At 32.7% G+C, this 26,651-nt stretch overlaps 2 protein-coding genes across 11 annotated transcripts in view; one reads left to right on the top strand and one right to left on the bottom strand.

The window, feature by feature from the left end:
• LOC139511944 (uncharacterized) overlaps positions 1–26,651 on the top strand; it is a 97,630-nt gene that overhangs the window by 66,495 nt on the left and 4,484 nt on the right. For 5 of the 10 annotated variants that reach the window (XM_071299145.1, XM_071299144.1, XM_071299147.1 and 2 more), the window contains 12 exons: positions 824–948; positions 2,035–2,245; positions 13,579–13,758; positions 14,202–14,333; positions 14,728–14,794; positions 15,524–15,615; positions 15,921–16,018; positions 18,324–18,447; positions 18,828–18,967; positions 19,884–19,901; positions 20,955–21,147; positions 22,185–24,505. In XM_071299145.1, the coding sequence (XP_071155246.1) occupies positions 824–948; positions 2,035–2,245; positions 13,579–13,758; positions 14,202–14,333; positions 14,728–14,794; positions 15,524–15,615; positions 15,921–16,018; positions 18,324–18,447; positions 18,828–18,967; positions 19,884–19,901; positions 20,955–21,147; positions 22,185–24,505 (3,701 nt within the window). The remainder of the gene's footprint in view (positions 1–823; positions 949–2,034; positions 2,246–13,578; positions 13,759–14,201; positions 14,334–14,727; positions 14,795–15,523; positions 15,616–15,920; positions 16,019–18,323; positions 18,448–18,827; positions 18,968–19,883; positions 19,902–20,954; positions 21,148–22,184; positions 24,506–26,651) is intronic. The other 5 variants (XR_011662122.1, XR_011662123.1, XM_071299148.1 and 2 more) reach the window with 1 other exon arrangement.
• On the bottom strand, positions 6,071–11,676 carry LOC139511929 (protein scabrous-like). Its single transcript, XM_071299120.1, has 3 exons — positions 11,335–11,676; positions 7,842–9,406; positions 6,071–6,921 (listed from the first exon to the last, which is right to left on the bottom strand). Exons 1-3 carry the CDS (start codon positions 11,541–11,543, stop codon positions 6,311–6,313), a joined length of 2,385 nt encoding a protein of 794 aa, XP_071155221.1. The 5' UTR covers positions 11,544–11,676; the 3' UTR covers positions 6,071–6,310.

The following is a 26,651-nucleotide window of genomic DNA, read 5'->3' as shown; positions in this document are numbered from 1 at the left end:
CAATGATACACCTCTTAACCAGAGACTAAATGACGTATGTCAATGATACACCTCTTAACCAGAGACTAAATGACGTATGTCAATGATACACCTCTTAACCAGAGACTAAATGACGTATGTCAATGATACACCTCTTAACCAGAGACTAAATGACGTATGTCAATGATACACCTCTTAACCAGAGACTAAATGACGTATGTCAATGATACACCTCTTAACCAGAGACTAAATGACGTATGTCAATGATACACCTCTTAACCAGAGACTAAATGACGTATGTCAATGATACACCTCTTAAACAGAGACTAAATGACGTATGTCAATGATACACCTCTTAACCAGAGACTAAATAACAGATGTCAATGATACACCTCTTAACCAGAGACTAAATGACTTATGTCAATGATACACCTCTTAAACAGAGACTAATGATGTATCTCAATGATACACCTCTTAACCAGAGACTAAATGATGTATGTCAATGATACACCTCTTAACTGGAGACTAAATGACGTAAAAGTTTGCAACTACAAATCACGGTACAGCCTTTAACAATGAGCAAAACCCATCTGGTCTTTTTACTTTTTTGTTGATCCCCTGCCCTAAAAACTGTTCATAGGGTAACTCACTCTAAAGTATGACACCCCTCCTTGTATATCCACTGGAGAATAAGAGAATCTAGAAAAAGCAGAAAAAACATTAAAAATAAGAAAAATTAATGACCATGTTATCATATTGTTTTAAAAAATACTAGATAGTAAATTTTTGGAACAATTTTAAGAATGTTTGATGACATCAGTAATTTGACATATTTTGATTTCAGATAATGGACTTACAAGATGTCCTCCTAGCCTACTGCTGCCACAATCCAACCATTGGCTATTGTCAAGGAATGAACTTTATAGTTGGTATGGCATTGCTGTTTATGGATGCACAAGATGCCTTCTGGTGAGTTATTGGTTAATTTTATAAAGAAAAAGAATTATACATGGGAGAAAAGTTCTTGTTTTATGACCGTATGTGTTGTAGTTGAAATGAATTGTTTGAACAGAAGTTGATCAGCACCAAAAACAACAAATGTAACCAAATATGACTAACTGAAATCAAATGTATTTAGGCATTCATAGTTAGTAGTGGAACTATTTGTCGAGATTTACTTCTCCTTTGCCAGAAGGCATAATATTCTCAATATTGAATACAATGTCTAAGGGAAATTAACACAGCAGAAATCTTGTTCAGCAAATGCTTTAAGTTATTCTGCATACAACTGTCTTGATTTTTTATTCTCCCAGTTAAATTAGTTTGAGTTATCTCCCTTTTGGCACATTTTTTTTAAAAGTTTTTGTAACAAATTTTGGTATTTTATTTTTACTTTTTAGAACATTCTTTAAACATAACTCTGTTGACAATTAAAATATCTATTTATTTTAAAATATACCAATATAGAACTGTTTCAATTTTACTTGAAACTGGTTGAACTTCATGAATTGACTGTTAACAAGATACATGTATCATATAGTACTGCAAATCAAAATATTGGAGAATACTCTCTGACTATGCAATATGCTGAGAAGTATCTCAAACTTGAGGTTTCAACCAATTAGTGCAGATTATTATCATTTGTTCTAAACTGTTGTTGTTGAGATGATGTGAAGTGAAAAAAAACAAAAAAATAAACCACTTTTTATGGTTATAACACACTGAGGAATGACTTATTTTGGAGTTAATTGCAGAACATTTATGAGTGTATTTTTCCATAGGAAGGCACTTTTATAATTAGGTAACTATCTATTAAGGCAATTTAGAATTTCTCTCATACATTATCTTCACTCTTAAAAAACACCCACCTATAGTTGTGATTTGAATTGCCTCCCGTAGGTTCCATAAATGTTTCTATAGAAAAGCCAGCACTTATCATTGACAAGACACTTTCTGCTCTATAAAAAAACCCAGACATGGTGGTTTTATTCAGTAACAGTCATATTGCATTAAAAACCATGTGTAAGTTTTTAGTACATGTATTTCAAATTTCAGGACTTTAGTGGCTGTTGCTGAAAAGTTCTTTTCCAATCATTACTTTGACCAGAATCTTATTGGTGCTCAGGCAGACCAACAAGTGCTGAAAGATCTACTGGCTCACAGACTTCCACATCTTTATACACATCTAGAGGCAATTGATATAGAGCTATCAACAGTCACATTAAACTGGTTCCTTGCCATATTCTTTGATGCTGTTCCTTTTATGGTAAGCAATTAACTTGTTTTATTAAAGCTAGGAGTTGACTTGGATTACAGAGGAACAGTGAGTTCAAAGAGCATTGGCAGGACTTAGAGATGAAGAATGTAGCATTTCTGGTTTGAAACTTAGTGTTTAATGTCAGTTCAAGGGCAAAAGTGATAATGTGGATTCATAATTATTCGTTGGATACCAATTTTTGTGGATTTCGTGGATACAGGTTAACCACGAATTTAAATGTTCAACTCAAAACACTTTTTCTATAAGGTTGTGTGCAAACTTTGACAAAAACCATGATATCATGTGTCCACAAAAATGCAAGTTTTCCTCAATCCACGAAAATTGGTGCCCATGAAAATAAATAAATCCAAAGTAAAATGAAGAAATAAAACAAGAAAGAATAAAGATATTATACTGAAATGGCAATTGTATCTGACTTGATATCTTTACAACAGCAGGATAGATTCCCAACTTGAATTGTAGTTTATGTAGTAATGTGTTTATTAAAAACCAAATTAGTTTCTGTAAAAGTCATTCAACCCAAAGAGAAAAGTGAAATATATAAGTGTGGAAGAATTTTTGATTTAAGCAACTCAAATATCCAAACTAATCTTTGGATAGGAATTTAGAATAAAGTATCAGTCTCTTCATTGGGTTATTCAATATATATATATTCATTAAATAAAGTAAAAAGTTAACAGTTCCATTCTATCGATTTCATACTTCCATTGGGACTCTTCAGGATAACTGTTGTAGTGTCGATATATATATAATGCAAGCTAGTTCTATTTTAATACTTATATGTCATTATTCATATAGATATAATGTTTATTAAAAACCAACAAATCACCAATTTATATTCTGAAATGATTTTATTGAAACACATAAAAATTCATCAAAATTTTCAACATATGTAGTTTGCTGTTCTCTGCTAAAATATTTTGTTGCCATCAAAAAACAAAAAAAAAATATATTTTTGATGAAAAATCTAATTTAAAAATGATTTCAGACAGTTTTAAGTCAATGTTGTTTGGTAAAACGATATGTAAACAATTTGATAAAAACTATAGGAAGAGTGTCCACTTTTTTTTGCTTCATTGTTGGTACAGAAATTTTTATACAATTTTTTTTTTAAAAAATCCAGATTTCATTACTGAAGACTGTGGATTCATTATTATTAGTTGAATACCAATTTTCATGGATTTGTGGATACAGGTGAACCACAAAATTAAACATTCAACGAATAATGTATGCAGACTTAGGCAAAATCACAAAATTAAACGTTCAACGAATAATGTATGCAGACTTAGGCAAAACCACAAAATTAAATGTTCAACGAATAATGTATGCAGACTTAGGCAAAACCACAAAATTAAATGTTCAACGAATAATGTATGCAGACTTAGGCAAAACCACAAAATTAAATGTTCAACGAATAATGTATGCAGACTTAGTCAAAACCACAAAATTAAATATCCATGAACAAGTGATTTTTCCTTCATCCACGAAAATTGGTATCCACGAAAAAAAATGAATCCACGAAAATGAATGAATCCACAGTACCCAGATTAGAAACCAAAAGTTCAATTTGTCAGTCAATTTGTCAGGATATATATGGCATGTTATTAGGACAAAATGTTAATTGATTTAAAATACTAATGAATAAGAAATTACTTTTAAAGGGGACAATGTTATAACTTTTGATGATAACCTAATTTTGTTAATTATTTCTATATAAAGTCCTAGATAAAACTATTTATGTCTGATTATTTTGATAATATAAGAATATTTGTAACATTGACCGTATAGAAAAATTATACACATTACATTGTTTCTGGACAAGTCATTAAACCAAATGGAAACTTTGAAGTGAAAAATGTGAAAGTAGGATAGATATAAACAAGTCAAAAATATAAAAAAATGTGGAATAAGAATTTTTTTAAATAAAAGTTATAAGTCTCTTCATTTGAGATAATTCAATATGCAAGCTAGTTCTTTTGAAACTGAGGGGCCTCGGTGGCCAAGTGGTTTAAGTAGTTGGACTACTCACTAGCCAGTCAAAACTAAGGTTGTGAGTTTGAACCCTGTTCGTGCAGGTAAACTTGACCCCAATCTCAATTTACTAGGATTGTCAGTGTGGTTTTCTATGTGCACTCTGACTTCCTCCACCAATAAAAACTGGGAGCCACTAAATAGCCCAAATGTGGCGCTTAAACATGGGGTTTAAATACAAAAACTCAATCAATCAAATCATTTGAAACTGTTAATACGTCCTCCTTTACAAAGATAAAAGAAGCCGTGTAAGTTATTGGGAAATTTACATGTGATATTTTGTCATCAGTTAGCACCAGTTTTGAAAACTTAAATATATTTACCAAAATAGCTGAAAGTTTTGGTTATCATTTACATGATAGTTGACACTTTTTGTTACTTTTGTTGGTTGAGTTGCATAAAGAAATAGGACAGAGCTACAATAAGACATTTCTGGTGGACCTCAATTTAAAAAAAAAACTCTTTCTGTAGAATTGCTCAAACATCTGAAACCAAATATGATACTTTCTTTGGAGGGGCCTCGGTGGCCAAGTGGTCTAAGTAGTTCTACTCTTGTAATCACTAGCCCTAGCAAGTCAACGCTGTGGTTGTGAGTTGAACCTCACTCCTATGGTTGCACTCGACTCTTATCTAAATTGACTAGGATAGTCAGTTTTCCTATATAAGGTTTTCTTAACACACTCTGACTACCTCCATCAATAAAAACTGGCTGCCATGAAATAGACCAAAAGGGATTTTGCCATGAAATAGCCCAAAGAGGGATTGCCATGAAATAGCCCAAAGAGGGATTGCCATGAAATAGCCCAAAAAGGGATTGCCATGAAATAGCCCCAAAAGGAATTTCAGTCATGAAATAGCCCCAAAAGGGATTTCAGCCATGAAATAGCCCCAAAGGGGATTGCCATGAAATAGCCCCAAAAGGAATGTAATGAAGTAGCCCAAAAAGGGATTTCAGCCATGAACTGTCCTAAAAGGGATTTCAGCCATGAAATAGCCCCAAAGGGGATTGCCATGAAATAGCCCCAAAAGGGATTGTAATGAAGTAGCCCAAAAAGGGATTTCAGCCATGAACTGTCCTAAAAGGGATTTCAGCCATGAAATATCCCAAAAGGGATTGCCATGAAATAGCCCAAAAGTGATTTCAGCCATGAAATATCCCAAAAAGGATTCCAGCCATGAAATATCCCAAAAGGGATTGCCATGAAATAGCCCATTAGGGATTTCAGGCACCATCAATCAATCACTCAATGAGACTTTTCTTGTAAGGTATTTACATGTTGTTGCTTTATATTGTCATTGATTTAGAACTTTGATGAATGTTGAAGCCTGTTGGAATTTTTTTTAAACATCTTCTTGAAATATGCACATTTATTTGAAATAAATCTGATTGAAAGTTCCCTGTAATGTAATGACAGATTGTTAAATTAGAACTATCACTTGGTTTGTACTTAAAAGACAATCACAGCAGGTGCCACATGTGGAGCAGGATATGCTTATATCTTTTTGAAGCACCTGAGATCATCTATGATCTTTGGTGAGATGTCTGCTGCTTATTCTTTAGAATTTTAAGGTGTGTTTTGTACAATTGTTTGTCTTTTGGTCGTTTTCTTTTTTTGCCATGGCATTTTCAGTTTGTTTTTAACTTATCAGTTTGAATGCCCCTTTTGGTAGTTGTGCAACTTGTAATTTTTGCTTGATTGATTTGTAAGTGGTGTTTATTCAAGGTGGTTTCCCGGACAAACAAAATACTCTGTCATAAAACCATCAAGAAAAGATTACCAGTTTGTTTTTATAAAAATACTTTTAATACAAATTAACCACGACCAATTCAGGATTTACTGTCAGAAGCAATGTTAAATCACATTTTTCAATGAATTTTAAAAGCTAGACAAAGGTTGCTTTGATGACTGACTGACTTTTAGAATTTGCCATGGGAAAAGTTCTCAAAGGGTCATCAGCCATCAGATTAGCCTATGTTTAATTTTTAAAAAGCAAATATTAAGAACTAAAATTTAAATTACATCAAAGATTTGGTTTGATTTTCATGGAAGCATATTTTAACTGAATCCATTTACCTTCATTAAAATCATACCAAACCATTCCTAAACGATAGCGGCCATTTAAGTTGCCATAGTGACAGTGTTTATACCACCACCCAGCTGTATAAAACATTGCACAATGTGAACTGCTGCCGTCATTGTCACGGTCATATGTACTGAAACCCATTTCATTGATATAACCTAGACTGTCTGTATTGTTTCCATGGAAACCACTAACTGAAATTTTATAGTTTTCCCGCTCAGGTGCAATAGAAAATTGATCATAAGTAACAGTCCAACGTGCATTGTTTTGATCGATCATGTCTACTTTTAATGTTGAATTTGAGGTAGTTAGCATATGAATGAGATCATTTCCCAGCCAGAATTCACTATCAGTGGTACCGAACCCAAATTTGTACTCCTGCCATGGTCTATTAAAGTCTAATGTCCCATCCATCCTTCTTTGTATCAATGTCCAGCCAGTATCCCCATCTTCAAGGTCACAATAAACTTGAATTGATAAGTTTGTATTGGTTGGATTAATTATATAGACACCAGAATCTCTAAATCCTCTTCTGTGGTAACCATAGCAATCTTAAAAACAAAGTATTACATGGAATTATTGTATTTGAGTAAAACATGGTTATACAGTACAATGTAACACGCTGCTTTTTGTTTTTTCTTAGTTCATTCTTATAGTTGTTTAAATCACAAACTTTTTCTGAAGCTTTCTCTGAAATATGTATTAACCTTTCAATTAGCTGTGGAACTGTAGCTCATAGGTCTTTATGTTATTTTTTGACTATTTATGGACCATAAGGTCCATGGTAAAAAAATAACATAAGGACCTATGAGCTATGGTTTCACAGCTACCTTTGAATAAGCAAATGAAGTGTTTCTTCCAATCATTGTGAAAAAGAATGTCATCTTAAAAGGGAAATAAAAGCAGTATTATACATGTTATATGAAAGATTGGGTAATGAAACAATTTCATTAATGACTGCAAACTTGATTTTCAACATGATTTAGCAATTTAAGGGGGGCGGGGGACCCAAGTTGCTATGGTATAACCTTATATGCTGAAAATGAGGTTCAACACTAACAATCAGTCAAGCATTCAATCTTTTTTTCTCATAAAAACAGTCTTTTTTTTGTTAAATATTTGTTTGAAGCACTTATAAGGGGGTCTCATTGGGGGGTTCCGATCCTGGATCCCGCTTACTGTTTTGTCAGATTCCCGTATCCCGCTTACACTATGTACGTAAGCAATTCTCATTTTTTTTGTCATTTCCCGGGTCCCGCAAGACCTCATTTCCCGTTTTCACACCACAATAATTTGACTTTCACGTGTCACGCTTACAAAAAATCAGCAATCCCGTGTCACGCTTATAAATGACATTATTATGGAACCAATATAGGATTCATCAGTCAATATTGAGAAATATGAATTGATATAGCAGTCAAATTTCTTATTTCATAGTCTCTTTTTTTATTAGAGTGATTATACAGACTACCTTTTGGAATCATAAACTGGAAGAAGTTTATCTGACGTTGTATGCTGGCTATCTGTGGGAAGATTTGATCAATTTTGTTGATATCTTTTATAATAACATTAATGATATCACTCTGATTTCTGTTGATAATGTATTCCTGGTACAAGTCGCGCTGGACCTGATTTAATATTTCTTTCACCATATGAGAAGCTTCTGACATTTTTACCATAGACTTTTCTATTTGCATCATTCTGCCATCTTGATAAATATCGGCATTAACCTTTTTGCACTCTAACAAACTTTCATTTAAAATTTTAAGTTCCAGTTTAGCGATTCTGTTTTCATTGTACACTACTTGTAAGGCAATGTCCTCAATCCTTGACAGAAGTGTTCCAGTATTTTGATGATCATTTTGTATCCTATGAACATAAACAGGTGGAGGAATATGTTGCGTATTTTTATTACGTCCATTACGATTCCATTCTTCTTTCATATCTTGTACTGTATTGTTGAGTTGTATAATATGAATTCGTAACAAACTGAACTGTTGATAACTGAGAGACTGAGCATGAGAAATTTTCATGTCTAATTCCCTGAGAAAGTTTGTATTATTAAATATCATACTTGTAAGACCAGCTATATGCTGTTGGTTTACTTGTGTAGAGTTTATAAGTTGGCCACTAGCCATTTTCCACTGGTCCATAGTCAAAACTTTCTGGGTGAAATTTATAAATGAGTCTTGCAATCTTTCCATGAAATTTCCAAGTCTTATTTCCTGAATTCTCCCTTCCATTACTGAGAGCCCTTGTTTCAAGTTTTCATACATATCAAGTAAAGTTGTGATTTCAACATCACGTTCTTGGAGTTCTAACAATAGATCATTTTTTTGCACATAATTACTATGTGAATGAGCTGTAAGAACTGGAATAGTGGCTCCACTTCCTTCCTCTCCACTCCCTACCTCGTTCCATAGTTTATTCTCCACTGAATTTGAAATTTCAAAAAATTCTGATTCAATTCCATTGGTACTTTCAGAGCTTTGAAAAACTTTGCTTTTATCAGGAACAATAGGTCTGCTTATATTGTATATTTTGTAGAGTTTATCAAATCTTTTACCTATTGTTTCTTTCTTAAGAGGTGTGAATAGTGCAGTTTGATTGGAAATAAATTCTTTTAGCGCTTCAGTATTATTTTGAATAAAAAATTTAAATCTTGCTGCATCTTTTGTAGTCTTTTCAAAATATTCAGAACAGCTTTCCTTTGTTTTCAGTAAGTCTTGTGAAACAGCATTTGTATTTTTATCCAGGGTTTCTATTTTTGCTTTAAGACGTTTTTCTAGTTTTCTTTGGGATCTTCTTGTGTTGTCTTTAAGTTGCATCCAGCTTCCGATATCTTTTTGCAGTTGTTTTTGTATAAAATTAAACTGTTCTGACTCTAGCTTAAGATCTCCTACACTTTCATCAAGTGTGGTTATTTTGTTTTGTATTTCTGTCTGTGTTGTTATTAGTTGCATGACATCACTGTGGAGTGTTATAGTTTCTGCATGCGTCAGGATCATCCTGTTTTCTACCTCCCCATAGTAGGTCCTGAAATGGAAAAAAAAAGACTTGTTATTATATCAATAAGGTGCTTCCAAAGTAATTTTCTGTATTTTGCTCCAGCAGGAATGCACAAACCCAAATAGTTGTCAAAATATCTTTTAAAAAATAGATGACCATTAGATGTTTAGATATTTCCCTATAACTATATTTACTCTTAAAAATGTATCGTAATATATTTTGTCTAGAAAAGAAAAACACATAGGGGTTTGCAAATATGCTCATCTTTTAGGGGTCAGATTCCTAAGTATTTATATTTTAAAAAATCAAAACTGATAGTCATTGATTTATATTACTAATAGAAATAAAAAAAGGGGGAGGTTTGATTATATCAATTAACCCTCTGTTGAACATTTAAATTCTATGTCTACCTATACCCTCAGCCAAGGTTGACCTCAAGATAATTATTTCCATTGTCATGTTATGTTGTTGGGTGACTGTCTTATTGATCTAAACAACACATCATTCTACCATCATGTGCTACGGTGAATTATATGTAAAGTTGAAGGATTTTTTATGCCCCCACCATAGCCGATGGGGCATTAAGTGTTACCCTTAATTACATGAATCCTGCATCTGTATGTGGAAGCTGACTCATGCACCTTTACTAGTGGCAGCATCTGTGGCCCATAGACACATTCTCTATTAATTTTGAATTGTTTTTGCATTTAGAACCTGTTGATCTGCATTTAAATGTTAAAAAGTGATGAATCTTTCATGAATTTTACAAAATCACAGGGATGGATCCAGCCATTTTTAGAAAGGGGGTTCCAACTATATGTCCCCATTTAAATGCATTGATCGTCAAAAAAGGGGGTCCAACCCCTGGAACCCCCCCCCCCCCTTCTTGATTCCCCACTGTCACACTTATAAGATTCCATACAAACCCCTTACAATCCCTATAAAAAGACTTAAAGAAAATGAGAGTTATCTCCCTTCCAAGAACAATTTCTTGTAGTTATTATTTATACCAAGTGAACTAGCTATACAGTACTAATTAAAAATATCAGGGAGGATGTATTGGCATACTAATATGACAGTTTTATTTTGGTAACAAGACTTCAATAGATATGACATTTCTGGCAAAATAACTAGTTATGCAATATAAACAAAAAAGTATCAGAAGTCATCAAGTATCATTTATTTCAACAGAATAATAATTATTCATTTTATCCTATCCTCGAACCTATCTAGCAAATTAGTTTATATGAGGGATTTAAACAGCTTGACTGGTCAAAAGTCTCATTTTTAACATAGATTTTTTTTTGAGAGAGAAAACAGCTATCTGCAATAATAATGATTGATTTATTTTAAAAGAATTGTAAACTAAGTTGTACAAACATGCACAAAAAATCTCATCCATTTTTACCTGTCGATTCATTTTTATTGTGACAAAAACACATCTTTCTTTTTTCACATAGACAGGTGTGTAATTTGCTCCCATGCAGCTGGTCTGAGTTAATTAGATTTTAATCTGTATTTTCATACGTTTGCACTATTATATGATTATATCAAAAGATCTGTTTTGTTTTATGATGTGTTGTATCAAAGTTGAAAAAAAAAGATAGTTTTTATGAGATAATCTGTATAGCAGATGGGTGTGAAAAAAAAGAGAAAATTGACTTACAAAAAAAATTATCATACATTTATGAGTTCACTCAAGTTTGATAAACAAGGGAAAAAAATAAGACTGAAAGAAAAAAAGACTTGATCTATGAGTTCATTCAGTTTGCTTGATGATAAAAAAAAAATTGTAACTGAAGAAAATAATATCATATCTGATTTATAAGTTCATGCAAGTTTGCTTTATAATAAATTAAGTCGATAACCCATCTACTATGCTGGGCACCAGATGTTAATCCGCAGTTTAAATATTTTTTATATAACTGAAAAAAAGAATGAAAACATATACTTACTTGTCAGTTTTCCTTTCATTTTTAAGGTCTTCAATGCTGGATTGTAAATTTTTTACCATAGCCTCCAGGGCTGTCACCTTGTCCTCAGTTGTCACATCTGTCTTCTGCTGTTCTGTCACATGACTTAATGTCGTCTGCTTTTCAGTCACCTGACCACTGATGAAACAAAACAATTGAAGCAAGCATAAAATTACAAGTCTCCTGCACATTTTAAAAATATTTTTTTCAAGAATGCAAAATCAAAATATTGTATCTTCATTGATCCCCAAATAATTATTTGATAGATAACCCTCCATAGCTTGGGTAACACTGTCACTAGTCAGGGCTGGTTATTTGACATGTGAGTAATGTTTTGATTGGAGGCTTGGATCCATTGTAATAATTAGAGGCTACACAAAGGGCACATTATTACCAAACATTTTGATTGTTAGTTATGTGAAATAAATATGATAAATTTAATATTTTTTTAGGTGTAGTGAAATATTTGAAAAATTTAAGTCAATATAAGGTTTCAATTGTTATATGATGTCAATTTTAAAATTTATGTCTTTTGATCCTGAACGTAACTATTTTTATTTTAAATATTTCTCGCATACTCATCAATCTGCTCATAAAGGTAATAAAAAGGCAAAATTTTGAGAAATGACATAAACAATACTAATATTGTATATAAAGTCAAAGTTCTATATCAAATTGATTAGAAAATATCACTTCTTTCCCAGCTTGAATATTATAAACAGTCAACTTTTAACAAAGATAAGTCTCCATGTGAGCCCTACACCATTATAATTGATAGGCCCTTAAGCTTACCTATTCTACTTTTATAAATATTTATTATTGAACCTGACTTCTTTTGGACAATAAATTGACACGAATGTATACATTATGTTCCTGGTTTCCAAGTAATCCCTAAGATACCTCATGAATTTTGACCCTTGATTTGACTTTTGACCTGTATAATTTCTTATCATCAGTATAATTCTGTGTTTGGTGATACCATAATGGACCAATTTCAATATAATTAAAATTAAAAATACATTTTTCTTGTTGTCAGTTTTAGACAAATTTGATTGTACATAATGGAAATTCTATTAATGTCCTTTATATTAAATATATGAATCTGATCCCTTAAAAAATATGGATAAATGTATACTTTTAGAGACCTGTATCTATCTAATAAAAAAATATTATAATGAAAAAACATCATTATTTAAAGTACAAGTTAAGTTTTTTCATAAAATGAATGGCCAGTTTGGATCATATATAATAAATTTATTTTTTCGTTTACACATTTTGAAAGTTTCAAACCATTTATTTTATGAGAAGAAATGAATGGAACAGCTTCAGTAGTTATGTTTGCTAGGCCTAATTGAGGTTTAAATGAAATATGAATATATAATTGGAATAGAAAAGTGATCTTCTTGTGAAGTAATAATCAAGTTATAAGGTAATTGTTTAGGATAACAGCTAGTTTGGGTGGTCTAGTCAAAAGTTCATGTAACCTTTAAGGCTAATTTACACCTTCTATTAACTGATATAACCCTAGTTTTCTCTTTTTAAGTAAATTAATAGATAAAAATTAACATACAATCAAAAGCAAAGTGAAATGAAATGAAAACATGAAATTAAATATATGAAACTATAAGATAAAAGATGAAAAAAGGTAAATTAATTAAAATGATTAGAAAAGAAAATAATATTATCAATGATAAAGTACTCCCAGAATCCATTTCTCAAGTATCACTGTGTGTTTTTCATTTTTGTACTTCCAAAATGTCTGTGTCACTCTGGTTGTCCATAGTCAATTTTTAGAAACTGAGTTCCCATTTTGCCATTTGATTTTACATGCAACATGAAATGGAGGACTCATTTTTTACAAGTTACTAGACGTTTTGATTATTTTCTTGAAATAAATTGATAGATATAAAATCTACGACATTATCACTTTAATAGTGCGAGGATGCAATTTAGGGAGTATACATTTCTAAACAAAAGTATGTCACTGTAACCTATATTTCATGTTTCATTGAAAAGTGTAGTTTTATGTCGGATGTCAGCTTTCAGATGATGTATTAGATAAGGATATATGTTAGAGACGACATCAAAAGTTCAATGTAGGATAAAAAAAACTTAATTCACATAGTTTTTTCATCAAGAAATAAATTTTAATTCATCAGGCAAATTTCCCCTTATACTATCTTCTCAAGAAATGAAAGAAATTTAAATAATATATTATCTTTTTAGACATTACTGAGAGTTTGGGATTGCTTTTTGATGGAGGGACCGAAAGTGCTGTTTCGATTTTCGATGGCAATTTTGAAAATTCATGAAAAGGACATTATCCAGCGATCAGATACCATTAGTGTGATGAGACACGTGAAGGCCAGCGCCAAACTTTCCTTTGATATAGAAGGTTTGGTTAAGGTTAGTTATCATCAAGATTTTGTTATTGTTTATTGTTGTTTTAACGCCACTTTTAAGCACCACTTTTGGTCTATTTTGTAGCGGTCAGTTTTAATTGGTTAAGGAAGCCATTAAGTGCCTAGACTCCTAGAGATAACCACAGATTGATAGGAAAACTGACAATCCTAGTCAATTAAGATTGGAGTCGAGTGCACCTCAAGATGTTGATAAGAGTACAGGGCATTTCATTGAGGATTATAAAAAAAAAATAGATAGAAGAAGACAAGGGGGCAATCAAAAACTATAAGTCCAATAAAAACAGAAAGCACCATGGCCAAACAAAACACAATGAAAGACAAACAACTGACAATTACAAAACACACTCCAACCACTCAGTTGTTCCAGAAGGATAAACAATTCCTGTTCTTAAAATGAATTAACCCTATTCCAATTTTTTGTTTCAGGTGGCTTTTGAAGGGCAATTTACAAAGAGAAATATAATATGTACAAAACAAACATGTTATTTGAATACCCTGAAGGAGAAATATAAAAAGAAAGAGCTACAGAGACTTGCCTTTACTGAGCGGGAAGCTCTGGTAAATATTTCTCTGTATATTAAAACTGGGAACCAGTAATTTTCTTGGAGCTGGTCAATCCAATTTGAATTTTTAAAAAAGATTATTAAAATAATGTGAATATTGATTCCCATATTGCAAAGATTATATGCCTTGTGGGTGAGTTGAAATTATACTGACCAATGATACACAGGGGCAATCATGTCTTTAATTCATTTTTTAACACCCTTAAAAATTAAAAATAGAACTAATTGCTAGGTTGATAATATTTTTCTTTTATGTGGCCTTTGTGTCCATTTAATGTTGAAAAAAAAAGGAAAACATTAAAAAGATATTTCAGAGATCTGCCATTTCCAAGAGATTTATTGAATGGTTTAAGTTGTTTGAATGTAACTGTATGCTTGTTTATTTTCAGTATATGCAAATGGAGGCAGAATCAGGGAATTTTATGGCAATAGGAACAGCAGTTGTCTTTGATGAAGGTAAGTACTTTGGTACTTTGGGATAAGATTTCTTTGCTGTTCATAGCGTTAGTCAATTTTATTTTTTAAACCTTTTTTATACTTCTGTCCAATCATCTATGTTCATTTGTTAGAGAGGTCTAAGAAGTATATCTAAATTTATCATTGGCCTGTCAACTGGGAGGCTGCAAGTTCAAAATCCACTTGTGGTTAGGTATGTATGCTTCAATCTTAATAGACAAGGATTACAAGTTTTTCTGTCAAAGGTTCATGGTTCTCTTTAGGTATTTTGTCTATTGTTATCTAATAAAAACTGGGCACCATGATATAATCAAGAGACTGAAAGTGGTATATAACTACAATGAACAGACCATTTTTTAGAATCATACCTTTTCATGATGCAGCTTTGGGAATTTTTCTTATATGCAAGTGTAAATCTCTTTCATTATTTTAATTTGACCTTCATACAATTGTTCTCATTATTTGACATTCATACACTGTGCTCTCATTATTTGACCTCTAATCATTGTGCTCATATTATTTGACCTTCATACATTGTGTTCTCATTATTTGACCTTTAATCATTGTATTCTCATTATTTGACCTTCATACATTGTGTTCTCATTATTTGACCTTCAATCATTGTGCTCATATTATTTGACCTTCATACATTTTCTTCTCATTATTTGACCTTCATACATTGTGTTCTCATTATTTGAACTTTATACAGTATGTTCTCATTATTTGTAGGTAAAGTTTGGTATTGCTATGGTGATCAGCACATTGGAAAAGTTTGTAAAGTCACCTGTGAGGAAGGCTTGATGTTTGATATGCCTGTACAGGTAGGATATTTCGTTTTCAGCAATTAATGCCCCCCCCCCCCCCCCAAAAAAAAGAAGCACATTTTATTAGAATTTTATTAGAATATCTTACAGGTGATATTGTGGTTTTGAAATTATGTCCTAGGGGATATGAAGCCTTGTATTTACTAATTATAATATACCACTAATGATAGGATTGGTTTTAGAGGCAAAAAATGTTTTAGTTGTTCAAGACCTGTGTTCTTGTTGTATATGTTTAAAAACATAACTAATAAATGTTAACAGCATAATTTTAGAAATTTGATTGTTATGTGATTTATTTTCAGTTTGACACCAGAATAATGTGTATGTGCAGAGTAAATGCTAATGTGGTCTTGGTTGGTACACTGTCATGGGTTATCTATGCTTACAGTGCAGTAACAAGGTAATTATCTCCCTTTGGGACACTGTCATGGGTTTTTCTATGCTTACAGTGCAGTTACAAGGTAATAATCTTCCTTTGGGACTCTGTCATGGGTTTTCTATGCTTACAGTGCAATCACAAGGTAATTATCTTCCTTTGGGACTCTGTCATGGGTTATCTATGCTTACAGTGCAGTCACAAGGTAATTATCTCCCTCTGGACTCTGTCATGGGTTATCTATGCTTACAGTGCATTCACAAGGTAATTATCACCCTCTGGGACTCTGTCATGGGTTATCTATGCTTACAGTGCAGTTACAAGGTAATTATCTCCCTTTGGGACACTGTCATGGGTTTTTCTATGCTTACAGTGCAGTTACAAGGTAATAATCTTCCTTTGGGACACAGTCATGGGTTATCTATGCTTACAGTGCAGTTACAAGGTAATTATCTTCCTTTGGGACTCTGTCATGGGTTATCTATGATTACAGTGCAGTCACAAGGTAATTATCTCCCTCTGGGACTCTGTCATGGGTTATCTATGCTTACAGTGCATTCACAAGGTAATTATCTCCCTCTGGGACTCTGTCATGGGTTATCTATGCTTACAGTGCAGTTACAAGGTAATTATCTCCCTTTGGGACACTGTCATGGGTTTTTCTATGCTTACAGTGCAGTTACAAGGTAATAATCTTCCTTTGGGACACAGTCATGGGTTGTCTATGCTTACAGTGCAGTTACAAGGTAATTATCTTCCTTTGGGACTCTGTCATGGGTTATCTATGCTTACAGTGCAGTCACAAGGTAATTATCTCCCTCTGGGACTCTGTCATGGGTTATCTATGCTTACAGTGCATTCACAAGGTAATTATCTCCCTCTGGGACTCTGTCATGGGTTATCTATGCTTACAGTGCAGTCATGGGTTATCTATGCTTACAGTGCAGTTACAAGGTAATTATCTTCCTTTGGGACTCTGTCATGGGTTATCTATGCTTACAGTGCATTCACAAGGTAATTATCTCCCTCTGGGACTCTGTCATGGGTTATCTATGCTTACAGTGCATTCACAAGGTAATTATCTCCCTCTGGGACTCTGTCATGGGTTATCTATGCTTACAGTGCAGTTACAAGGTAATTATCTCCCTTTGGGACACTGTCATGGGTTTTTCTATGCTTACAGTGCAGTTACAAGGTAATAATCTTCCTTTGGGACTCTGTCATGGGTTATCTATGCTTACAGTGCAGTCACAAGGTAATTATCTCCCTCTGGGACTCTGTCATGGGTTATCTATGCTTACAGTGCATTCACAAGGTAATTATCTCCCTCTGGGACTCTGTCATGGGTTATCTATGCTTACAGTGCAGTCACAAGGTAATTATCTTCCTTTGGGACACTGTAATGGGTTATGTAGGCTTATAGTGCAGTCACTAGGTAATTGTCTCCCTTTGGGACACTGTCGTGGGTTATATATGCAGGTTAAAAGGAACTAAATTAAGATGACTGGTGCCACCTAGATTTTACATCCAAGATAAAAGGTAGAAGTAATTCCGGAACTGTTGAGTACCCTTAAAAAATGCCATTTTTCTATCAAAAAAGCTGCGGCACCATATGTGTTTCACCATTTCAAATACACCCAAAGGTGTTGATAATTCAGATTTCAAATATTTTTCAAATTGATCTTTAAAAGTGAAAATGCAGGACCAAAAAAGGCTACCATTGTGGCCTATGTATATAATTACTTCCTTGTATACAGTGCAGTCACAAGGTAATTGTTTCCCGTTGGGACTCTGTCATCGGTTATCTATGCTTACAGTGCAGTCACAAGGTAATTGTTTCCCGTTGGGACTCTGTCATGGGTCATCTATGCTTACAGTGCAGTCACATGGTAATTGCCTCCCTTTGGGACACTGTCATGGGTTATCCATGCTACAGTGCTGTCACAAAGTAATTGCCTTCCTATTTGACAGTGTCATGGGTAATTTATGCTAACAGTGTGCATCACATTTTTTATGTTATTTCTTTATAGACAGAAAATAAATTCCAGTCATTCCTTAAACAGTTTATTGTCTTGTGATTTTAACACTATGTGTATTCCGTTTATTAAATTTTATTATTGATTAATTGTTGGTTGCTTAACTACCAGTGGCAAATATTTCATGCATGTTCATGTCTGAAATTGAATTCAATGATTTCAGAGAATGTTTAGTGTGTTCAATATCTAATGTTTTTTCAATGATTTCAGGAAATGTTTATGGAGTTTACATCTAATGTTTTTTTTCCCCATGATTTCAGAGAATGTTTATGGATTTTTTTCAATGATTTCAGAGAATGTTTATGGAGTTTACGTCTGAATGATGCCATCTTGTCACTGTGTGTTTACAGTGATGACGATTCACCAAACATCAGGATTTTTGCAGGGTTAGCAGATGGAACATGTGCAGTGTTAGAGGTAATCACAAAAATATTATAGAATTTTATAGAATGTATATCAATTTTAAAAGATATCCAACAATAAAAACACATAAAAAATCTGTATGTTATTAGATCTACTAACAAATGTTTCTGTACACATGGTACATAAAGTTTCTGGTAATTTTGTCATTTCCTTCTTATGCCATCATTCATCAAAGTCAAGATTTTATTATAAGAAAAGTTCAAAGTTGATGTTGCAGAAATGAAAAGATATGGGGTATCCATATACATGTATATCATACAACACGAAATCAGTACATGCATAACAAAAAATACAAAAAGCAAATGAACAGCCCTTTTATTGCTTTTCTTCATTTCAATTACACAGTAGACAATTCTGTCATATTTCTATTTTAGCAACAAAGTATAGAGAAGCCAGCTCCAGGAAATGATGTCATGTACATTTCCATTGGTCAAGCACCTGTAGCTTGTCTTCTGTTATTGGATGAAATGTTGTGGTGTGCTAGTGGAAATACAGTTTATATTATACATGCAAGGTAAGTACAATTAGCTCTAATGTCAAAAACCCAAATAAATGTTAGCCTTAGAATTCCAATTGTTTGATGCAGTTTAACATCCTTCCTTTCGTCATTTCTACCATGTCATACGATATATTTAAGTTGGTAAATGAAATCAAGTACTAACCACATCATATATCAGTAAGTATAGTGTTCCTTGTCTTTTTTTCATATAAACTATCAGACTGTGCAAGACCTTCATGCAAAGTCAAGGTCATTAAAAACCACCCTCATCAACATCATATTATAAAACTATACAAGTTGTGAACACATAATGCATTGCATTAGTACAGGTAGATGGTGACTGGTCCAAGGACACAATTATCGTCCTTTGGTTTTCGTTGTCTACGAATATAGTCCCTAGTGTAAACAGTGTATAACTTGCATGTTTTATTTGATACACTTTCCCAATTTATTTCTTGATATTAAATGCATGAAATATTAAATAGGGGGATGTAATTACATGTTAAAAAAATTTGGGTGCTGAATCTTTATGTTAAGGAGTGATGTGGTCCAGTTCTAAAAGGTCAAATTTTATCACGTCTGAAGCTGTCAAACTGAATTTTACACCCCCTTAACACAGAATTGTCAATATTTTGAGTTAGAGCTGGTAGAAGTTTCTATAATTTTGATATTATTTGTCTCACTGGTAGTACACTACACTGTAAAAATCTTTTTGAGAAAGAGCAGGTGTGATTTTTTTAATTTGAATTATTGTCTAAAAGAAATGCACAACGAAATAACTGTTCTCGGGCCGACTGATTTCTTAGCTCTTTCAGCAATCAAAACCCCCAATAAAGAGGCCAAATTTCTTGATTGATTTTATTTGAAGAGTTACCTCCCCATTTATACAGACATCCAATAATTTACTTTTGATGTATTTATTAATTTTTAGTCTTTCGGAAAACTTGACGTAAGACTGATTTTTTTCTGACAAATATTTGATTGTTCTATGATTTTTATGTAGTTTAAAAAGTATATTTTTACATATATATTTAGAATAGTACAAATAACTTGAATATTTCTTTATCTGATCTTGTACTTTATTGCATGTCTGGTTGTGCATCCACTAGTCAAGCATATATCCTTCTGGAAATGATGATAATATATTCTTTTAAATTTTTGCACTAGACTTCTTTTATGATTATAGATATTAGTATATTTTATTCTTGACTTTTGATAGCGCTAAGTAAATATAACCTTTCAAAATTGTTTTTGTGTGTCCCTTTGTTCTAATTTTATGATAGCTCAGCATGATTTGCATATGATTTGCATATCTACAAATACTTGATTGTGATTGGATTGTTTGAATTTCCTTCCATAGTTTACACTTTGGTAGACCATGTTAGGGAACTGACCTCTTTTCATAGCTAATGTAAACAATACATTCATTCATAATGCACATCATAGGGTTCTACAAAATGTCATTTAAGGGAATAAAATGTACAGGTTGAGAATAGCTGATTTATAAATTAGTTATTTTGAATAAACTTTCAAAAATTTTTTTGTTATTGAAAAGACAAGTTCATTAAGAGTAATCATAAAATTGAGAATGGAAATGGGGAATGTGCCAAGAGACAACAACCCGACCATAGAAAAAAACAACAACAATACCTACTAATAAATCATGGAGAATAATCAAACTACTTACTTGAAAAATTTGAATAAAATTATGTTCAAAGCAATATCTCCATATTTTGTAATCATTGACATCTAAATTCAGAAATTTGCGTCTTTTAATTATTGTGATTGTTTAACAAGAAATGCAATTGGTAATGAATTATTGAGATTTCAGGAAATTCTTATAATGAATGAAAATTTAATTAGGCATATTCATTTTTGTGAAGCCTATCCGACTAACTTTCAAAGTAAAAGCCATAAGTCCTTTAATTTAAAAAGAGAAATTATTGTTAACATCAATATTATATGGCATTTTACATAATAATTGAACATAATTTCTTTACAGGACTCTAGATGGAATGGACAATTTTAATGTATCTGTTAATCCATATGATCATATCCTAGCCATGGTGTCGAGTGAATATGGTATCTGGATTACATTGAGAGGGTCGTCTATCTTGGAACTGTGGGATCCACGATCATTACACTGTAAAATGTTGTATGATACAAGAACAGATAGATATCCACAACTCAGAAAGGTATGGTTGTATACTTTAACTGTTATAATATTTAGATAAAAATTTGAAAGTGAGAAAAAATCCCTGAATTCATTATTATTTGGTTGGTATTGATTATTTCAGAATATTTCAAAACCACACCAAGTTTTCTTCAATGCATGCAAATTGGTACATACTTATACAATGAATACACAGTTTATAACATTTCAAAATGTAATGGAAAACATTGATAAACACAAAGAAATAAATTGCAGTTTGATGATTTTGAAATTTACTTCTAAAATTCTTCTTTTTTTTGCTTATCAATAGGGGATCAAACTTTACTTAAATTTATTTAGAAAATTTATTGTAAAGGGAAAACTAATGGAACTGCTAATTTTAACAGAATCTTTGATTAGAAACTATGATAAACTCTTTCTGTAATCTACGAATAATATTCCCTTGAAACTTGTACTATAAAGGTTGTCAAGTTCTTGAGCATTTAAGGTGGTACCCAACATCTTCACTAAAATTAAATTGGCTTGTTTAATTTTCATAAAAATTTGACGAAGTATTTACTTTGACCTTTTAACAAAAATATAAAAATTTCAAAAACTTTGAACCAACACTTTTATCAGATAAAATACACTGGTTATATAGCAGTTTGACAAACACCAGTTTTGATCATTGAGAAGCTTAATATTCCTTTTACAACACCACGTAATTAAAACGTTTAGCTGACTTTACAGAGTTATTTCCCTGTAGTGTTAGGTACCACCTTAAGAACATGTTTGGTTTATACAGGTTCACAACACATACAATTTGGTATGATGGTGCTTAAGAATATGTTTGGTTTATACAGGTTTTTGGCATATGCAGGATTTGCTTTAGTCAAGTTTCACTGTATCTGAAAATTGTAAATGTGTACTGCAGAGGCAGATACTAATAATAAATTTTACTTTTTTTTATGTTTTTGAATTGTTGTTGTTGTTGTTGACTCTAATAATTATGTTTTGTCTAAGAATTCAACTGTTCTAAATTCCCACAGGAAAGTAATAATTTTTATGATTGTGTTTCAGGAGGATGACACGTACTTCAACAGATCCCGGATCACAGCTGTTATGGATATGGGACATTCCGTTTGGATTGGTACAGGAGAGGGAAATATGATGGTATATGAGGTTGCAGAACACATAAACTTTAAAACTCCTACCACTGACATGTCTCCATCAATAGGCACACCATCAAGTCGGTCAGGGAAATTGTTTCTATCTCCTAGTCCTAGAAATGGTAGTTCTTTAAGTTCAAGAGGCAGGAGGAAAAAAGATAGAGAAAGAAGCAGAAGTAAAAGTCCACGGGAAAGTATAGCAAAACCTTCTTTCTCCATAGGAGTTGAGGAAAATACAGGAAAATGTATAGATAAAGTAGATAAAAAGCCACTCAAGAGAAGCCTGTCTAGTGAAATCTCTATTTCTCAATTACAAGTTAAGTCTTTGGAAGTTTCAAACCTTGCTTCTGATACCAATTCAACGGGATCTGTGACCCCTAAAAATATTTCTCCTCGTTTAAAGCATCTGGAAAAGAAACCAGCTATTGAAAGAAATATCTTAGAAGAAAGAGACAGTTCCACTGAAAGTTATGAGAAAGAAAGAAGAGATAGTCATGATAGTGTAATAGAGGTTCGTAAAACTGTAGAAAATAATGAAAAAGAGGCTGATCAACCTGTAAACGAAAGTGAAGAGAAAGGAAAAATAGTTAAGGGACTATCTTTTGATTCTGAAGAAGGGGATTCAAAGATGGATAAAAATGGAGAAGAAAATCAATCTCAAGAAATAAGCCATGATGGGAATCTTCAAAATCGACCTACTGACCTGAAGTTGAAGGTCAATAATAGAAAGAACTGGCTGTCATCAAACAAAGCCAAAGGTACAAACTTTATAGATGAACTTGATATTGCACTTACACAGTTAAATGGTGTAATAGACAAGGCAAAATCAAGAAATGGATGTGTTTCCTCAGGTCAAAAGGTCATTGGAAGTGATGATGACAGAAAGGATAACCTGCATGAAATGGAAGAAAAGAAAAGCACACAGAAAAGCAGTGATGAAAACACACAAAAACATGTTAATGAAAATGGCTATCTTGAATGCAATGGTGTATCTACTATTGAAGAAAATGTAGCTTTGGAGAAGGAAGCTTTGTGCAACTTTGAAGAAATATCTCGGCATCACAAGGTCAACACATGGCTCAGTTCACTTGAAGAGTCAGAAAAGTTGGGAGAGTCTAATTCTGAACAGGGGGCAGAGCAAGATAATAACAGTTTGAATGAAAGTGGTTTTTCTGATTCAAGTATAGCACAAGATTCAGAAAATATGAAACCTGAGAGTTCTAATGATAAATCGGACAAAAAGAATGAACATGATGCAGTGAAAACTTCACCTGAAAAAACAAAGGATTCTGTTGACAAATTGGCACTAACAAAGAAAAACAGCGTTCAGTCAGATAATAGTAGTTGTAAAAATAGTGACAGTTCTTCCCCTCGGAGAAAGTCAGTTAACTCAGATGAAAGTTTTAATAACAGGGGTTCTAGATTACGTACAAAGAGACTCTCTGAGAGAATGATTGCATACAATCATCGACAAAAAACAATGGAAAGGATAGAATCTGTAGACAGTGAAATGGCGGCAGCAGCTGCTAAAATAGGGTCACATGACCCAGAAGTTCAGTATAGACTTGATTTTTCTGGAATGTACATAGAAACTGATTCTGAAATGGATGGGGCTAGACAGTCTAGGTCAGATTCAATTAGTGATCTAAGTCTGTTAGAATCTCGTAGACAAAGTGGAATGGATGAACCATTCACGCCTGCAATGGATAAAGTTTTTATGATGGAATTGAACAAATTAGATAGTTGGACAATTGCTAGCGCTAGCGCTAGTGCTAGTGCTAGCAATTCAGCCGTCACTACTCCGGCAGATACAAAAATGTTAGAACTAATGCAAACACCAAGTCTGATGAGCAGACACATATCGGTAAATAAAGTAGCTCGTGAAAGACTGGACTGGAATGATTTAAGTAGCAATAAACTATCAATTACAAGTGGCCGTAGCTCCATGGATTTCAATAAGGTACAAGATTTTCTTCGGACCCCAAGCATCAGCAGCAAAGCTAGCTCTGTTTGGTCAAGTTACGATGAGATATCAACTCCCTCTGTTAAGGATGACGAAGTGGATGCGGATGGTTTCGGGAGACGAATACAGACTTTAAGTGGATTGATCTCTCATACAACAAGTAATTCTTCTCTATGTAGCATGGTGGATTCACTATATACTGTGGATGTGACATTGCAGGCAAAAGTTAAAATATCAGATAAACCTGTGCGAAGCTTTGTCAAAACAAGGTGAGCTATTGTACAGTATAGAAGTTACCGTAACTAAAAGTCTTTTGACATAATTTGATTTGGAATTATTTCTCATTTCTACTATGTTGAAGGCTAACTGATTGATTTTGTCATTTACATAACCAAATTAGAATATGTGGTACATGTACATGCAAGTCTGTTTAACAGATCCTTAGTGATGAACTATTAAAGACTTAAACAAATGCAAATTATGAACTATTAAAGACTTAAACAAATACTAAATTGTCTGTTTTACTTACTAGTACACTTGGTACAATAAAAAACCTGATAATAAATTGTTCAAATAAGGCCTTTGAAAATAGTGGAATTAATTACTTTTGGAGTGTCAAAAACTCGTTGGAAGTACTTGATAAATTGCATGCATATATTGGTGATTTTGAATCTGTTCAAAGTTTTGATTTTTCTACCCTATATACCACTTTGCCTCATATTCTTATTAAGAAAAAATTCACATCCCTAATTAACTGGGCATTTAAAAAGTCGGAATGCGAGTACATATGTTCAAACTCTTTTAGATCATTTTTTAGTAGCAATAAACAAAAGAACTATGTCAATTGGACATGCTTTGATACTATTTATGCACTTGAATTTTTACTTGATAACATTTTTGTTCGCTTTGGAGATTCTGTATATCGTCAAGTTATTGGAATTCCAATGGGGACTAACTGTGCACAACTTATTGCGGACCTGTTTTTGTATTGTTATGAGTTACAATTTATGACTAAAATTAGCAAAGACCCATCAAAACAACATTTGATACAAAAATTTAACAATACTTTTAGATATTTGGATGATATATTGGCTCTAAATAATGACGACTTCAGTATGTATACTAAAGAAATTTATCCTGTAGAACTTACTTTAAATAAAGCTAATGATAACAATGACCACTGCCCTTTCCTCGATCTTGATATCTATATCATAAACGGGAAGCTTAATACAAAAATTTATGATAAAAGAGATGATTTTTCATTTCCTATTGTTAATTATCCATTTTTAGATGGTGACGTTCCCTTGTCACCATCTTATGGTGTTTATATATCTCAACTTGTACGATTCGCTCGTGTATGTAACAATGTATTAGATTTTAGCGAGAGAAATTTATGTATTACTGAAAAATTATTACACCAGGGTTTTCGATATCACAAACTGGTCAAAACATTTACTAAATTTTATCACCGGTATAAGGAAATAATTCGTAAATATAACTCAACATGCAGACATCTTATACGTTCAGGTATTTCACATCCAAAATTTTATGGAAATATTCTTTATAAAGCACAAAAATGCCAGTATTCTCCTAAGAAACTAACAAAACCTTTAAATAGACTTATTAAAAGGGGATATAGTTACGATACTGTTGTCAGGTCATTAAAGATTGCATATTTTGGCTTTAACATTGATTCACTGATAGGGTCTTTGCATCGGAACTAAACACATTTATTTCTAAAAAAACAGTTGTTGGCATGACACGGGTTATGTTCTTCTCATATATTTTATGATAGTATGATACTAAACCCCTAACGGGAGGGATTGTACCTGATATTCATATGATGAAGACATAATCTTTCAATCAGTTTAATTGAGATCTGGAGCTGGCATGTCAGTTAACTGCTAGTAGTCTGTTGTTATTTATGTATTATTGTCATTTTATTTATTTTCTTTTGTTACATCTTTTGACATCAGACTCGGACTTCTCTTGAACTGAATTTTAATGTGCGTATTGTTATTCTTTTACTTTTCTACATTGGCTAGAGGTATAGGGGGAGGGTTGAGATCTCATAAACATGTTTAACCCCGCCGCAATTTTGCGCCTGTCCCAAGTCAGGAGCCTCTGGCCTTTGTTAGTCTTGTATGATTTTAAATTTTAGTTTCTTGTGTATAATTCGGAGTTTAGTATGACGTCCATTATCACTGTACTATTATGCATATTTTAGGGGCCAGCTGAAAGACACCTACGGGTGCGGGAATTCTCGCTACATTGAAGACCCATTGGTTGCCTTCGGCTGTTGTTTGCTCTATGGTCGGGTGGTTGTCGCTTTGACATATTCACCATTTCCTTTCTCAATTTTATTGTAATTTAATTTAAAAGCTAGGCTCCAGTAAACCAACTTAAATTTGGTTT

The sequence above is a fragment of the Mytilus edulis genome, chromosome 2 (assembly GCF_963676685.1).
Source record: "Mytilus edulis chromosome 2, xbMytEdul2.2, whole genome shotgun sequence".
Taxonomy (NCBI): domain Eukaryota; kingdom Metazoa; phylum Mollusca; class Bivalvia; order Mytilida; family Mytilidae; genus Mytilus; species Mytilus edulis.
This window is presented reverse-complemented; position numbering and strand designations above follow the sequence as displayed.

Excerpts from the sequence above, each read along its gene's own strand:
- LOC139511929 (XM_071299120.1), bottom strand. The coding sequence starts at position 11,543 with ATGTGCAGGAGACTTGTAATTTTATGCTTGCTTCAATTGTTTTGTTTC. Across the intron at positions 9,407-11,334 it reads AATGAAAGGAAAACTGACAA|GACCTACTATGGGGAGGTAG; the intron begins GTAAGTATATGT and ends TTTCCATTTCAG. Across the intron at positions 6,922-7,841 it reads CCAGTTTATGATTCCAAAAG|ATTGCTATGGTTACCACAGA; the intron begins GTAGTCTGTATA and ends TTTGTTTTTAAG.